The 16,100-nt window shown below is 52.5% G+C and overlaps 1 protein-coding gene across 1 annotated transcript in view; it reads right to left on the reverse strand.

Annotated features, from left to right (window-relative positions):
* Positions 1-1,989: 1,989 nt before the first annotated feature.
* The window catches only part of SLC25A28 (solute carrier family 25 member 28), a 41,758-nt gene continuing 27,647 nt past the window's right edge, over positions 1,990-16,100 (reverse strand). Inside the window, exons 2-4 of the mRNA XM_038744111.1 lie at positions 10,501-10,729; positions 9,252-9,308; positions 1,990-2,592 (exon numbers count right to left, since the gene is read on the reverse strand). Of these exons, the coding sequence (XP_038600039.1) occupies positions 2,075-2,592; positions 9,252-9,308; positions 10,501-10,729 (804 nt within the window). The 3' untranslated portion in view covers positions 1,990-2,074. The remainder of the gene's footprint in view (positions 2,593-9,251; positions 9,309-10,500; positions 10,730-16,100) is intronic.

The following is a 16,100-nucleotide window of genomic DNA, read 5'->3' on the forward strand; positions in this document are numbered from 1 at the left end:
GGTTGTCTCACGTGGGGCTCACAGTCTTCATCCTCATTTTACAGACGAGCCGAGGCCCAGAGAAGTTAAGTGACTTGACCAAGGTCATACAGCCGATAAGTGGCGGTGCCGGGATTAGAACCCACGTCCTCCGACTCCCAAGCCCGGGCTCTTTCCACTGAGCCACGCCGCTTCCCGTAACAGTCTGCGGAGCCACAGGTACCAATGGCAACAGAGGGAAGAGATGGAGGTAGAGGCCTTCCCCGAATAAGCCCTCCTTTCCTCTTCTCCCGCTTTCGTCTGAATTACCTTGATTCGCTCCCTTTATTCATCCCCCCCACCCCACGACTTATGTACGTATCTGTAATTTATTGATATTAACATCATCAATCGTATTTATTGAGCGCTTACTGTGTGCAGAGCACTGTACTAAGCGCTTAACATCTGTCTCCCCCTCTAGACCGCGAGCTGGCCGTGGGCAGGCAATGTGCCTGTTATATCGTTCTATTATGTATATCATTTAACATCATTTAACAATATATTTTTTTATCATATTGTCAGAGCTGTACTGTACTCAGCATGGCCTAGTGGAAAGAGCGCAGGCCTGGGACTCAGAGGACGTGGGTTCTAATCCCGGCTCTGCCACACCTCTGCTGTGGGACCTTGGGCAAGTCTCTTAACTTCTCTGCGCCTCAGTCACCTCATCTATAAAATGGGGATTGACTAAATTCATTCATTCATTCATTCATTCATTCATTCAATCGTATTTATTGAGTGCTTACTGTGTGCAGAGCACTGTACTGAGCGCTTGGGAAGCACAAGTTGGCAACGTATAGAGACGGTCCCTACCCAACAGCGGGCTCACAGTCTAGAAGATTAATTAATAATAAATTCATAAATTACAAGAAATCAATATATAATATACAGTAATATAGAATATATTAATGATCATCATCATCAATCGTATTTATTGAGCACTTACCGTGTGCAGAGCACTGTACTAAGTGCTTGGGAAGTACAAGTTATTATGTGTTATATAATTAATAATGAATGAATAATAAGTTAATGGGAAGCAGCATGGCTTAGGGGAAAGAGCCCGGGCTTGGGAGCCAGAGGTGGTGGGTTCTAATCGCGTCCCGCCACTTGGCTGTGTGGCTTCGGGCAAGCCACTTCACTTCTCCGCGCCTCGGTGACCTCATCTGGAAGACGGGGATGAAGACCGTGAGCCCGACCTGGGACAACCTGATAACTCTGTTTCTCCCCCAGCGCTTGGCACAGAGTGAGCGCTTAACAGATACCGTGATTATTGTCATTATTATCATTAAGACGTCGAGCCCCACGCGGGGCTAGGGCCGTCTCCGACCCGATAACCTCGTGTCTACCCCAGCGCCCACAGTAAGCGCTTAACAAATACCACAACGATTCTTCTTCTTCTCCCGAGCGCATAGTAAGCGCTTAAATACCACAATGATTCTTCTTCTTCTTCTTCTCCCGAGCACTCTGCACGCGATCAATACAGTCGACCGGCCGACTGAAGGTGCCGGGAGGCCTGATCATCATCATCATCATCATCAATCGTATTTATTGAGCGCTTACTATGTGCAGAGCACCGTACTAAGCGCTTGGGAAGTACAAATTGGCAACATATAGAGACAGTCCCTACCCAATGCACCGTGAAATCGGCAGACACGCCTGGGAAGGCCTCCACGTGGGGGGCCCCCCCCGGATGTCTCCAGCTCCGTCTTTGGGGGTTTTCTGGGGAGGGCTGGAGGGGGGGACGGGGTCTCCCACGGCGCTCCCCTCAACCGGGCAAGACAGAGCCGACGAAGCCGTTTCGTTTCGAGAAGCGTCTTTATTTGGAACCGGGGGAGCGAGCGGGCCTTCGCCCTCGCTAGGAGTCCGGAGCGGGGCGCCGGCCCGGGACGGAGGCAGGGGGACCGCGGAGGTGGCGGGAGGGCCGGCCGACGGCCGAGCCGGGAGAGCCGGGAGCCGTCAGGGCCCCGGCTGCGTCCCGACCGGCGGCGGGGAGGCCTCCTCCGGTGGGCTCCCCTCCGGACGCGAGCCGGGCCGGGGAGAGGGCGGCCGGGCCCAGGCCTCACTTCCCCGCCCTCCGCTCCTCCTGCCGTCGGGTGAGCAGATATTTGAACAGCTCGTACACGGACCACGCGATGGCCGTGGACGGGATCTGGTAGATGACCCTGGCCTGCACCCCCCGGAAGTAGGCGGTCAGCCCGCCGACCCGGTACACCGTCCTGAAGGCGCCGGCCAGGCCCGTGACGCGGCCGCCGCCGTTGGAGTTCGAAGCCGGGGCCTCCTGGGTGTTGAGCAGCGTCTTGCAAACGTCCAGCGGCGTGGTGAGGGCCGCGGCCACGGCCCCCGCGCAGGCCCCGGACAGGACGTGGGAGCCGGGGTGGTAGCGGCGGTGCGGGTTGAAGCGCTCCTGCGCCAGTTCGTACGTCATGAAGTGGATGGCCTGGAAGGGGACGTTCATGGTCAGCTGCGTGGTGTAGCTGCGGTAGAAGGCGCCGGCCCCTTCCTTCTGCCACACGGCCCGCACGCAGTCCGTCACCCGCCGGTACGGAGAGTTGTACATCTGCATCCTCTGCTTCACCACTGCCGGGCGTCGGACGAAGGACGGGGGAGCGACGGCCGATCGGCGGCGGCGGCGGCGGCGGGACGGGAGGGAGCGACGCCGTCCGGGGTCCCCGGCCAGCAGATCAGCCGATGGGATGGAGGGGAGAAGAGAGAGGGGGATGAGTGATTCGGCCGCCACCTCGGCTCGGGGCCTCGGGGGTCGGCAGGTGGGCGGCGAGGAATGGGACGTGACCGATAATCGTAACGATGGCATTTATTAAGCGCTGGGGAGTTTACAGGGTGATCAGGTTGTTCCACGGTTTGAATCCCCGTTTTCCAAAGGAGGCAACTGAGGCCCAGAGAAGTGAAGTGACTTGCCCCAGGTCACCCAGCTGGCAAGTGGCGGAGCCAGGATTCGAACCCGTGACCTCTGACCCCAAAGCCCGGGCTCTCTCCACTGGCCCACGCTGCTTTACCGCTGATGCTCTTAACACCGGCCGACTTGAAGCCGCTAGGCCGCAGAAACGTCTAGGACAGGGACACCCCCAGGACGCGTCCCCCTCGCTCCACTTTTCTCTCGGGATGCCGGAATATGCCGCTCCTGTCATCCGCCTGCCTCCAGCATTGATCCCAGGGGGCAAAGACTCCCTTTTTTGGAAGGAGAAGCAGCACTTTGGGAGAAAGAGCACTCCCCGGGAGTCAGAAGGCCCTGGGTTCTAACCCTGGCTCTGGCCACTTGTCTGCTGTAGGACGGTGGGCAAGTCACTTCACCTCTCGGTGTCTAATACTAATAATAACGATGACATTTGTTAAGCGCTTACTATGTGCAAAGCCCTGTTCTAAGCGCTGCGGGGATACAAGGTGATCAGGTTGTCCCACGTGGGGCTCACAGTCTTCATCCCCATTCTACAGATGAGGGAACTGAGGCTCAGAGAAGTCAAGTGACTTGCCCAAGGGGACACAGCAGACAGGTGGCGGAGCCGGGATTCGAACCCGTGACCTCTGACCCCAAAGCCCGGGCTCTTTCCACTGGGCCACACTGCTTCACCGCTGATGCTCTTAACACCGGCCGACTTGAAGCCTCTAGGCCGCAGAAGCGTCTAGGACAGGGGCACCCCCAGGACGTGTCCCCCTCGCTCCGCTTGTCTCTCGGGATGCCGGAATACGCCGCTCCCGTCGTCCCTGATGTCCGCCTGCCTCCAGCATTGATCCCAGGGGGCAAAGACTCCCTTTTTTGGAAGGAGAAGCAGCACTTTGGGAGAAAGAGCACTCCCCGGGAGTCAGAAGGACCTGGGTTCTAACCCTGGCTCTGGCCACTTGTCTGCTGTAGGACGGTGGGCAAGTCACTTCACCTCTCGGTGTCTAATACTAATAATAACGATGGCATTTGTTAAGCGCTTACTATGTGCAAAGCCCTGTTCTAAGCGCTGGGGGGATACAAGGTGATCAGGTTGTCCCACGTGGGGCTCCCAGTCTTCATCCCCATTCTACAGATGAGGGAACTGAGGCTCAGAGAAGTCAAGTGACTTGCCCAAGGACACACAGCAGACAGGTGGCGGAGCCAGGATTCGAACCCGTGACCTCTGACTCCAAAGCCCGGGCTCTTTCCACTGAGCCACGCTGCTTCCCATGCTTGCTGTGTGACTTTGGGCAAGTCACCCCTTCTGTAAAATGGGAATTAAGACCGTGAGCCCCACGTGTGACAGGGACTGCGTCCCACCTGAACTCGATTAGCTTATATCTATACCACTGTATACTATGTACTTGTACGTATACTTTGTACAGATTTATTACTCTTTATTTTACTTGTACATATTTACTATTCTATTTATTTTATGTTGTTCATATATTTTGTTTTGTTGTCTGTCTCCCCGTTCTAGACCGTGAGCCCGCTGTTGGGTAGGGACCGTCTCTATATGTTGCCAACTTGTACTTCCCAAGTGCTTAGTACAGTGCTCTGCACACAGCAAGCGCTCAATAAATACAATTGAATGAATATGTTGCCAACGTGTACTTCCCAAGTGCTTGGTACAGTGCTCTGCACACAGCAAGCGCTCAATAAATACAATTGAATGAATATGTTGCCAACGTGTACTTCCCAAGTGCTTGGTACAGTGCTCTGCACACAGTAAGCGCTCAATAAATACGACTGAATGAGTGAATACCAGTACTTAGCACAGTGCCTGACACATAGCAAGTGTGTAACACATACCATTTAAGCTTCTGGACTGCAAGCTCCTTGCGGGCGGGGGGATCAATCAATCAATCAATCAATCGTATTTATTGAGCGCTTACTGTGTGCAGAGCACTGTACTAAGTGCTTGGGAAGTACAAGTTGGCAACATGTAGAGACAGTCCCTACCCAACAGTGGGCTCACAGTCTAAAAGATGTGTCTACTAACTGTTATATTGAACTTTCCCATTGTGCTCTGCACACACTAGAGTGCTCTATAAATGATAGCATTTGTTAAGCGCTTACTATGTGCAAAGCACTGTTCTAAGCGCTGGGGGGGGGGGAATACAAGGTGATCAGATTGTCCCGCATGGGGCTCACAGTTACCATCCCCATTTACCCCGTTTATCAACCCTATAAATATGATTATAAAAAAAAATCCCAGCCCTAAAACGTGGACTGTGTCCAATCTGTTTAGATTGTATCTACCCCAGCGCTTAGCAGAGTGACTGGCACAGAGTCAGAGAAGCAGCGTGGCTCGGTGGAAGGAGCCCAGGCTTTGGAGTCACAGGTCGTGGGTTCAAATCCCAGCTCCACCAATTGTCAGCTGTGTGACTTTGGGCGAGTCATTTCACTTCTCTGGGCCTCAGTTACCTCATCTGTAAAATGGGGATGAAGACTGTGAGCCCCCAGTGGGACACCCTGATTACCTTGTAACCTCCCCGGCGCTTGGAACAGCGCTCTGCACACAAGAAGCATTTAATAAATGCCATTGTAAATAAATAAATAAATAAAGCAACTACCATTAAAAACCCGATCACCTCTGGCTGGGATGCCCTCCCTCTGCCCATCCGCCAAGCTAGCTCTCTTCCTCCCTTCAAGGCCCTACTGAGAGCTCACCTCCTCCAGGAGGCCTTCCCACACTGAGCCCCTTCCTTCCTCTCCCCCTCCTCATCCCCCCCCATCTTACCTCCTTCCCTTCCCCACAGCACCTGGATATATGTATATATGTTTGTACATATTTATGTTGCCAACTTGTACTTCCCAAGCGCTTAGTACAGTGCTCTGCACACAGTAAGCGCTCAATACGATTGATGATGGTGATGATTACTCTATTTATTTATTTTACTTGTACATATCTATTCTATTTATTTTATTCTGTTAATATGTTTGGTTTTGTCCTCTGTCTCCCCCTTTTAGACTGTGAGCCCAATGCTGGGTAGGGACCGTCTCTATATGTTGCCAATCTGTACTTCCCAAGCGCTTAGTACAGTGCTCTGCACACAGTAAGCGCTCAATACGATTGATGATGGTGATGATTACTCTATTTATTTTACTTGTACATATCTATTCTATTTATTTTATTTTGGTAGTATGTTTGGTTTTGTTCTCTGCCTCCCCCTTTTAGACTGCGGGCCCACTGTTGGGTAGGGACCGTCTCTATGGGTTGCCAACTTGGACTTCCCAAGCGCTTAGTCCAGTGCTCTGCACACAGTAAGCGCTCAATAAATACGACTGATTGATTGATTGATTGATTGATAAAAACCAAACAAAACAAGAACACTCCCCGTTCTTGTCCAATTCCTTCTTCGGGCCAAGGGCAAACAGCTCCCAAATAGCCCCAGATGGGTTTCTCCAGAGGACCGGAGGACCAAGAGGACCTCGTCACACACCCAGGGGCAGCAGAGCGGGCAACGCTTAGTACCTTCCCGTCAGCGTGGTTCCTAAACTCCGTGGGTTTCCATGCCCCATCACTAGCCCTATGTGACATGAAGCTGGCCCACAGGCTGACCCCGATTACGCCCCGGACGACAACTGCGCCCGGGCCGCCGGCCTCCGCCGCTCAGGGGCCCAGCGGACAGTCCCCATCCACTGACAGCGTCCAGCCAATCCTCTCCTTCCCGACGCTGGTCTCTTCGACCCAGCAGGGAAGGGGAAAGTTTCCATTCCTCACACCGGACGCATCGCCTCTTATTTGGAGAGGGAACTTTGAGAGGCGGCACGGCCCAGTGGAGAGGGAACGGAAGGACCCAGGTTCATGAGAAGCAGCGTGGCTCAGTGGGAAGGGCACGAGCTTTGGAGTCGGAGGTCGCGGGTTCAAATCCCGGCTCCGCCGATTGTCAGCTGCGTGACTTTGGGCAAGTCACTTCACTTCTCTGGGCCTCAGTGACCTCATCTGTAAAATGGGGATTAAGACTGTGAGCCCCCCGGGGGACAACCTGATCACCTTGTAACCTCCCCAGCGCTTAGAACGGTGCTTTGCACATAGTAAGCGCTCGATAAATGCCATCACTATTCATTATTTATTAATCCCGACTCTGGCACTTGGTTGCTGAGTGACCATGGGCAAGTCACTTAACCCTTCTGGGACTCACTTTCCACACCTGTAAAATGGAGACAATAATAATAATAATAATGATAGCATTTATTAAGCACTTACTATGTGCAAAGCACGGTTCTAAGCACTTGGGAGGTTACAAGGTGATCAGGTTGTCCCATGGTGGGCTCACAGTCTTCATCCCCATTTTCCAGATGAGGTAACTGAGGCCCAAAGTGAAGTGAAGTGACTTGCCCCAAGTCACACAGCTGACAAGTGGCAGCGTGGCTCACTGGAAAGAGCACGGGCTTTGGAGTCAGGGGTCATGGGTTCAAATCCCAGCTCTGCCAACTGTCAGCTGTGGGACTTTGGGCAAGTCACTTAACTTCTCCGCGCCTCAGTTACCTCATCTGGAAAATGGGGATTGACCGTGAGCCCCCCGTGGGACAACCTGATCACCTTGTAACCTCCCCAGCACTTAGAACAGTGCTTTGCACATAGTAAGCGCTTAATAAATGCAATTAAAAAAAAGAAGTGGTGGAGTCGGGATTTGAACCCATGACCTCTGACTCCAAAGCCCGGGCTCTTTCCACAGAGCCACGCTGCTTCACTTGTTTTCCCTCCTACTTAGACTGTGAGCCCCATGTGGGATAGGGCTTGTGTTCAATTTAATTCACTTGTGTCTTCTTAGAGCAGTGTCTGACACAAAGTACTTAACAGATACCATTAAAAGGAAAAACGAAAATCCTGGACATCTGGAAGCAGTGTGCCCTAGTGGAAAGAGAGGAGTCAGAGGACCTGGGTTCTAATCCCTCGCTTTGCCACGTGCCTGTTGCGTGACCTTGGGCAAGTCACGGAACTTCTCAGTGCCTTCAGTTTCCTTATCTGGAAAATGGGGATTCAATACCTCTTCTCCCTCCCTAGACTGTGAGCCCCATGGGGGACAGCTACTGCACCCAACCTGATCGTCTTTACCGACCCCTGAACTCAGGGCAGCGTTTGGCACGTAGTCGGCGCTTCAATTCCATAATTCCCACTTACTGTAACTATCTAGAAGAGCCCAAACCCACCTACGCTGTGAACGCTCCCAGCCGCCCACAGCCCGAAGACGAGGGAGCCATTCAGGGCAGGGCCTATAGTCTTTTAGGCCTCGAGGCCTTCCCTTCTCCTCTAATAATAATAATGGCATTTGTTAAGTGCCCACTATGTGCAAAGCACTGTTCTAAGCGCTGGGGGGGATACAAGGTGATCAGGTTGTTCCACGTGGGGCTCACGGTCTTCATCCCCATTTTACAGATGAGGGAACTGAGGCCCAGAGAATAATAATAATAATGGCATTTGTTAAGTGCCCACTATGTGCAAAGCACTGTTCTAAGCGCTGGGGGGGATACAAGGTGATCAGGTTGTTCCACGTGGGGCTCACAGTCTTCATCCCCATTTTACAGATGAGGGAACTGAGGCCCAGAGAATAATAATAATAATGGTGTTTGTTAAGCGCTTACTATGTGCCAAGCACTGTTCTAAGCGCTGGGGGGGATACAAGGTGATCAGGTTGTTCCATGTGAGGCTCACAGTCTTCATCCCCATTTTACAGATGAGGGAACTGAGGCCCAGAGAATAATAATGGCGTTTGTTTAGCGCTTACTATGTGCCAAGCACTGTTCTAAGCGCTGGGGGGGGATATAAGGTAATCAGGTTGTCCCACATGGGGCTCACAGTCTTAATCCCCATTTGACAGATGAGGTAACTGAGGCCCAGAGAAGTGAAGTGCCTTGCCCAAAGTCACACAGCTGACAGGTGGTGGAGCCGGGATTAGAACCCACGACCTCCGACTCCCAAGCCCGGGCTCTTTCCACTGAGCCACGCTGCTTCTTTAGACTGCGAGCTCACGGTGGGCAGGCACGTATCTGTTTGCTGTTATACTGTACGCTCCCAAGCGCCCAGTACAGTGGTTTGTACACCAGAAGCGCTCAATAAATACGACCGAATGAATGAATGAATGAATGGATGAATGAATGGATGGCACAGCCAAGGAGATGGGCATGAGGAGAGCGCCCCCTGGTGATGAGAGGTGGAAACCGACCCACTCGGGACCGGGGGGGTGGAGAGGGCCCACTGGGAATTTCGGGGGGAATTTGGGGGGGAATTTGGCCAAAGCGCTCCAAACACCGTCTCCCGCTTCAGGGAGCTCGATGGGCGGATCGTTACCTTCTGCAGGATTCATGGCCGCGTCATGGAGCAACGTTGCTACACACCCTGCTGCACCTGCAAACGAGAAAATAACTGCCACACGTGAGGCGGGGAGAGGGCGAGCAAATCCAACGGGGCTCCGGTATGGAGAGAAGGGGGAAGAGGTCCACTAAGCCATCCCCTCTGCTCCCCCCGGGGCCCTCCAATGACGCCCTCGGGGTGTAAGAAGCCATCCGAGAGGCCAGGGACAACAGCGTCTCTGCCTCCCGGCCCAGCGCAAGGGAGCCAAGGGCTTCCACTGGCTTTTCCAGAACGCGCCAGTCGATGGACTGGATCTGATAAGCCAAGCGGGAGAAGGCTCGCAGGCACCTCCACAGCTCTGCCCGATGGGTGAGAGAAGCAAGGCAACTCTCCGGCGATGGAGTCCTTTAAGAACCGATGAGTGGGGGCAAAGCAGATACCCGAGTGCCCGGGGCAGGGAGAGGCGGAGAAAGGATGATCACAGGTCACACGGTCCTCTTGGGCGGCTTGACTTCCAAAGGTAACTCACCTTGTCTCCTCCTGCCTGCATACTTCCCACTCCCAGCAACTCCAGCCTCTCGGCTTCATCCTGTCTGCACCTTCAGCCCTCAAACTCCTCCTTTCCCTGTGCTCACCACTCTCCCCCCACAAAAACCCTCTGAAAACCCCAGGACCCTCCTCTGTAGATTTCAAACCCCTTGCTCTCAAAACTCCCAGCCTCTGATTCCTCGGCCCCCTCCTCCAGATTAGGCTGGGCTTAGTTTTCTGAGCGGGAAAGAGGCAGGGCTGGGCCTTCCACACTCCTTTGGGGGACACATCCATCGCCACCCTTGGGGGGTGTAGAGAGTGGGGCAGTTAGGAACGAGTCTCTACGTGAGCAACCCGGAGATGGCCACGAGGCCCTTGGCCGTGAGATGCCCGGGACGGGGTTGGGAGGAGGAACGGGTGTAGCGGGAGAAGAGCAGAATTTTTGCCAACTTGTCATAAGACAGAAGTGGGTACCTTGGAGGGGCTGGGAAGGAGGGGGATTGAGACGGCAGGTTTTTTTGGCAGTTACCAAGCAGCCCAGTGTCTGCTGAGGCCTGCTCTCTCCGGATCCAAGACCCAGTCTATCCCACCCCTAAGCCTCAGGTCGGAAACGCGCCGAAGCACGGGAGGAACGAGAGCAGCGAGAGACCGGACAGTCGGGAAGGAGGGGGCTGGGGGCTGGGAGGGGGTGTACCGGCACAGGAAGGATCAATAATACCATTGGCAATATGGCTATTGCCCCCAGGATGGATTACATCGCTCAATGTCTTTTTTAACTTTTCATAGCAGGCAAAATAGAGGGCGTGGGCAGGCCCCGCCCCCGTGGCTGTGATGTTCAGGCCCCTCATGGGCCGCCACCAGCCTTCTGTCCGCATGATCCTCCACAGGGCTTCCAGCACGTTGCGGTAGCGGGCAGCCGGGTCTGGCTGCAGGCTCTGCATCCGGGTCTGCAAGCAGAACAACGGAAGATGGGAGTTACGGGAGCTGGTCCCCTCGCTTCCTCGAACACTCCCGGCTCCCGGGCGGAAAGCCCACCGGCTTCGAGTCTGGCTGATCCCCGGCGGTCGTGGGTTCTAATCCCGGCTCGGCCACTTGTCCGCTGGGGGACCCGGGGCAAGTCGCTTCGCTCCTTGGGCCTCGTCTGTAAAATGGGGATTGCGACAGGGAGCCCCAAGTGGGACGGGGACTGTGTCCGACCCGATTTGCTTGCATCCACCCCAGTGCTTAGTAATAATAATGGTATTTGTTAAGCGCTTACTATGTGCAAAGCGCTGTTCTAAGCACTGGGGGGATACAAGGTGATCAGGTTGTCCCGCGTGGGGCTCACAGTCTTAATCCTCATTTTCCAGATGAGGTCACTGAGGCCCAGAGAAGTGAAGTGACTTGCCCAAAGTCACACAGCTGACAAGTGGCAGCATGGCTCAGTGGAAAAAGCCCAGGCTTTGGAGTCAGAGGTCATGGGTTCAAATCCCAGCTCCGCCACTTGTCAGCTGTGTGACTTTGGGCAAGTCACTTCACTTCTCTGGGCCTCAGTTCCCTCATCTGTAAAAGGGGGATTAAGACTGTGAGCCCCCCAGGGGACAACTTGATCACCTTGTAACCTCCCCAGAGCTTAGAACAGTGCTTTGCACATAGTAAGCGCTTAATAAATGCCATCATTATTATTATTATTATTATTAAGTGGTGGAGCCGGGATTACAACCCATGACCTCTGACTCCCAAGCTCGGGCTCTTTCCACTGAGCCACGCTGCTTCTCTGTAAGCACTTAAATACCACAATTATCATTATTATTATCTTTCAGAGCCTAGGGTCCATTCTGGCTCCAGCCAGCTACAGCAGTTAGGGCTAAGTATTAATTCTTCCCCAGAGAAATTCATATTTACCCCCCCACTTTCCATTTGAGTCGAAGCCCTCGGTGCTGTTTTGTTTTGTTCTCTGTCTCCCCCTTCTACACTGTGAGCCCATTGTTGGGTAGGGACCATCTCTATAGGTTGCCGACTTGTACTTCCCAAGCGCTTAGTACAGTGCTCTGTACACAGTAAATGCTCAATAAATACGATTGAATGAGTTAACGAATGCGGTTGACACACTTTTGGGAGAAGTATTCCGGTCTCAGCTCCGCAACATTGCCAAGATCCGCCCTTTCCTCTCCATCCAAACCGCTAACCTGCCGGTTCAACCTCTCATCCTATCCCATCTGGACTACTGCATCAGCTTCTCTCTGATCTCCCATCCTCGTGTCTCTCTCCACTTCAATCCATACTTCATGCTGCTGCCCGGATTGTCTTTGTCCAGAAACGCTCTGGGCATGTTACTCCCCTCCTCAAAAATCTCCAGTGGCTACCAATCAATCTGCGCATCAGGCAGAAACTCCTCACCCTGGGCTTCAAGGCTGCCCATCCCCTCACCCCCTCCTACCTCACCTCCCTTCTCTCCTTCTCCAGCCCGGCCCGCACCCTCCGCTCCTCCGCCGCTAATCTCCTCACCGTTAGGCCTCGTTCTCGCCAGTCCCACCATCGACCCCCGGCCCACGTCATCCCCCGGGCCTGGAATGCCCTCCCTCTGCCCATCCGCCAAGCTAGCTCTCTTCCTCCCTTCAAGGCCCTACTGAGAGCTCACCTCCTCCAGGAGGCCTTCCCACACTGAGCCCCTTCCCTCCTCTCCCCCTCGTCCCCCTCTCCATCCCCCCATCTTACCTCCTTCCCTTCCCACAGCACCTGTATATATGTTTGTACATATTTATTACTCTATATTTATTTATTTTACTTGTACATATCTATTCTATTTATTTTATTTTGTTAATATGTTTGGTTTTGTTCTCCATCTCCCCCTTCTAGACTGTGAGCCCACTGTTGGGTAGGGACTGTCTCTATGTGTTGCCAACTTGTACTTCCCAAGCGCTTAGTACAGTGCTCTGCACAGCGTAAGCGCTCAATAAATACGATTGATGATGATGATGATGAATGGTGAAACATAAAAACACACACACACATAAACGAAATAAGAACAAAATCAGCAGGGTGCCGGGCTCTCCCAAGTGCTTGGAACAGTTCTAGCTTTAATTCTACTTGTTCTGTCATCATCATCATCATCATCATCATCATCATCAACCGTATTTATTGAGCGCTTACTGTGTGCAGAGCACTGGACTAAGTGCTTGGGAAGTACAAGCTGGCAACATATAGAGACAGTCCTTACCCAACAGTGGGCTCACAGTCTAAAAGGGGGAGACAGAGAACAAAACCAAACATACTAACAAAATAAAATAAATAGAATAGATATGTACAAGTAAAATAAATAGGGTAATAAATATATACAAACATATATACATATATACAGGTGCTGTGGGGAAGGGAAGGAGGTAAGATGGGGGGGATGGAGAGGGGGGCGAGGGGGACTTGACACCTGTCCACATGTTTTGTTTTGTTGTCTGTCTCCCCCTTCTAGACTGTGAGCCCGTTGTTGGGTAGGGACCGTCTCTATATGTCGCCGCCTTGTACTTCGCAAGCGCTTAGTACAGTGCTCTGCACACAGTAAGCGCTCAATAAATACGATTGAATGAATGAATACAGTGCTCAGCACATAGGAGGTGCTCGATAAATACTCTCAATTGACCCATTACCACCTATTTTCCCTGCCCTGTTCTTCTGCCACCGGATTCCGCTTTGGCTCAAGTGTCACAACCCTGGAATCTGGGACCTATGGAAAACCAAGGGTAATTTCACTTTAGTAAACACGAAGAGACAAACTACCCAGATTGACGGGAAGCAGCTTGGCCTAGTGAATAAAGCACAGGGCCCGGGAGCCAGAGGACCTGAGTTCTATTCGCAGCTCCGCCACCTGCCCGCTGTTTGACCCTGGGTGAGCCACTTGCCTTCTCTGTGCCTCAGTTTCCTCAACTGCAAAATGGGGACTCGATACCAGTTCTCCCTCCTACTTGCCAGTGAGTCCCAAGTGGGACGGGGACTCTACCAGGCCTTATCAACAATAAAATAGGCACTTACTATTTGCCAGGCACTGTACTGAGCACTGGTACAGTGCTTTTAGACTGTGAGCCCACTGTTGGGTAGGGACTGTCTCTATATGTTGCCAACTTGGACTTCCCAAGCGCTTAGTACAGTGGTCTGCACACAGTAAGCGCTCAATAAATACGATTGATGATGATGATGATGATGGTGTAGATTCAAGCTAATCATGGGGATCACAGTCTTAAACCCATTTGACAGATGAGGTAACTGAGGCCCAGAGAAGGGAAGTGACTCACCCAAGGCCACACACCAGACGAGTGGTGGAGCCGGGATTAGAATCCAGGTCCTTCTGATTCCCAGGCCCGTGCTCTATCCACTAGGCCATGCTGCTTCAGTCGTCCAGTTGATTTCACCATAAAACACGATCCACTTTCTTTCGGGCCTTAACGAGGTTGAAAACCCACTTAGCCGAGCGATACTTGTACTTCCAACTTGTACTTCCCAAGCGCTTAGTACAGTGCTCTGCACACAGTAAGCGCTCAATAAATACGATTGATGATGATGATACGGGGAGGCTGTCAGACCAAGACGGGTAAAGTTCCCAATGAGCAAGGCGGTTTGGGGAGCCAAATCTCAGACATCAATAGCTAACGTCTCTCGTTTAATAATAATGATGGCATCTGTTAAGCGCTTACTATGTGCCAAGCACTGTCCTAAGCGCTGGGGAGGGATACAGCACTTAGAACAGTGCTTTGCACATAGTAAGCGCTTAATAAATGCCATCATTATTATTATTATACAAGGTGATCAGGTTGTCCCACATGGGGCTCACGGTCTTAATTCCCATTTTACAGATGAGGGAACTGAGGCTCAGAGAAGTTACGTGACTTGCCCAAGGTCAGACAGCAGACATGTGGCGGAGCTGGGATTAGTAATAATAATAATGATGGCATCTGTTAAGCGCTTACTATGTGCCAAGCACTGTTCTAAGCACTGGGGAAGATACAAGGTGATCAGGTTGTCCCACGTGGGGCTCACAGTCTTAATCCCCCTTTTACAGATGAGGGAACTGAGGCCCAGAGAAGTGAAGTGACTCGCCCAAAGTCACACGGCTGACAAGTGGCGGGGCTGGGATTTGAACCCATGACCTCTGACTCCCAAGCCCGGGCTCTTTCCACTGAGCCGTACCTCGTTCTCGCCTGTCCCGCCATCGACCCCCGGCCCACGTCATCCCCCCGGGGCCTGGAATGCCCTCCCTCTGCCCATCCGCCAAGCTAGCTCTCTTCCTCCCTTCAAGGCCCTGCTGAGAGCTCACCTCCTCCAGGAGGCCTTCCCACACTGAGCCCCTTCCCTCCTCTCCCCCTCGTCCCCCTCTCCATCCCCCATCTTACCTCCTTCCCTTCCCCACAGCAATCAATCAATCAATCAATCAATCGTATTTATTGAGCGCTTACTATGTGCAGAGCACTGTACTAAGCGCTTGGGAAGTACAAACTGGCAACATATACAGTCCCTACCCAACAGTGGGCTCACAGTCTAAAAGGGGGAGACAGAGAACAAAACCAAACATACTAACAAAATAAAGTAAATAGGATAGATATGTACAAGTAAAATAAATAAATAAATAGAGTAATAAATATGTACAAATATATATACATATATACAGGTGCTGTGGGGAAGGGAAGGAGGTAAGATGGGGGGATGGAGAGGGAGACGAGGGGGAGAGGAAGGAAGGGGCTGAGTGTGGGAAGGCCTCCTGGAGGAGGTGAGCTCTCAGCAGGGCCTTGAAGGGAGGAAGAGAGTTAGCTTGGCGGAAGGGCAGAGGGAGGCCATTCCAGGCCAGGGGGAGGACGTGGGCTGTGGGTCGACGGCGGGACGGGCGAGAACGAGGCACCGTGAGGAGCGGCGGAGGAGCGGAGGGTGCGGGCTGGGCTGGAGAAGGAGAGAAGGGAGGGGAGGTAGGAGGGGGCAAGGGGATGGACAGCCTGGAAGCCCAGGGTGAGGAGTTTCTGCCTGATGCGCACAGCACCTGTATATATGTATATATGTTTGTACATATTTATTACTCTATTTATTTATTTTACTTGTCCATATCTATTCTATTTATTTTATTTTGTTAGTATGTTTGGTTTTGTTCTCTGTCTCCCCCTTTTAGACTGTGAGCCCACTGTTGGGCAGGGACTGTCTCTATATGTGCCAATTTGTACTTCCCAAGCGCTTAGTACAGTGCTCTGCACACAGGAAGCGCTCAATAAATACGATTGATGATGATGATGATGATGAGCCACGATCAACTATTAGACCTGTGACAAAAGGGGACTGGGAATTCTCAATACCCATAATTTCCTC

This window comes from Tachyglossus aculeatus, chromosome 3, assembly GCF_015852505.1.
Source record: "Tachyglossus aculeatus isolate mTacAcu1 chromosome 3, mTacAcu1.pri, whole genome shotgun sequence".
In the NCBI taxonomy this organism is placed as follows: domain Eukaryota; kingdom Metazoa; phylum Chordata; class Mammalia; order Monotremata; family Tachyglossidae; genus Tachyglossus; species Tachyglossus aculeatus.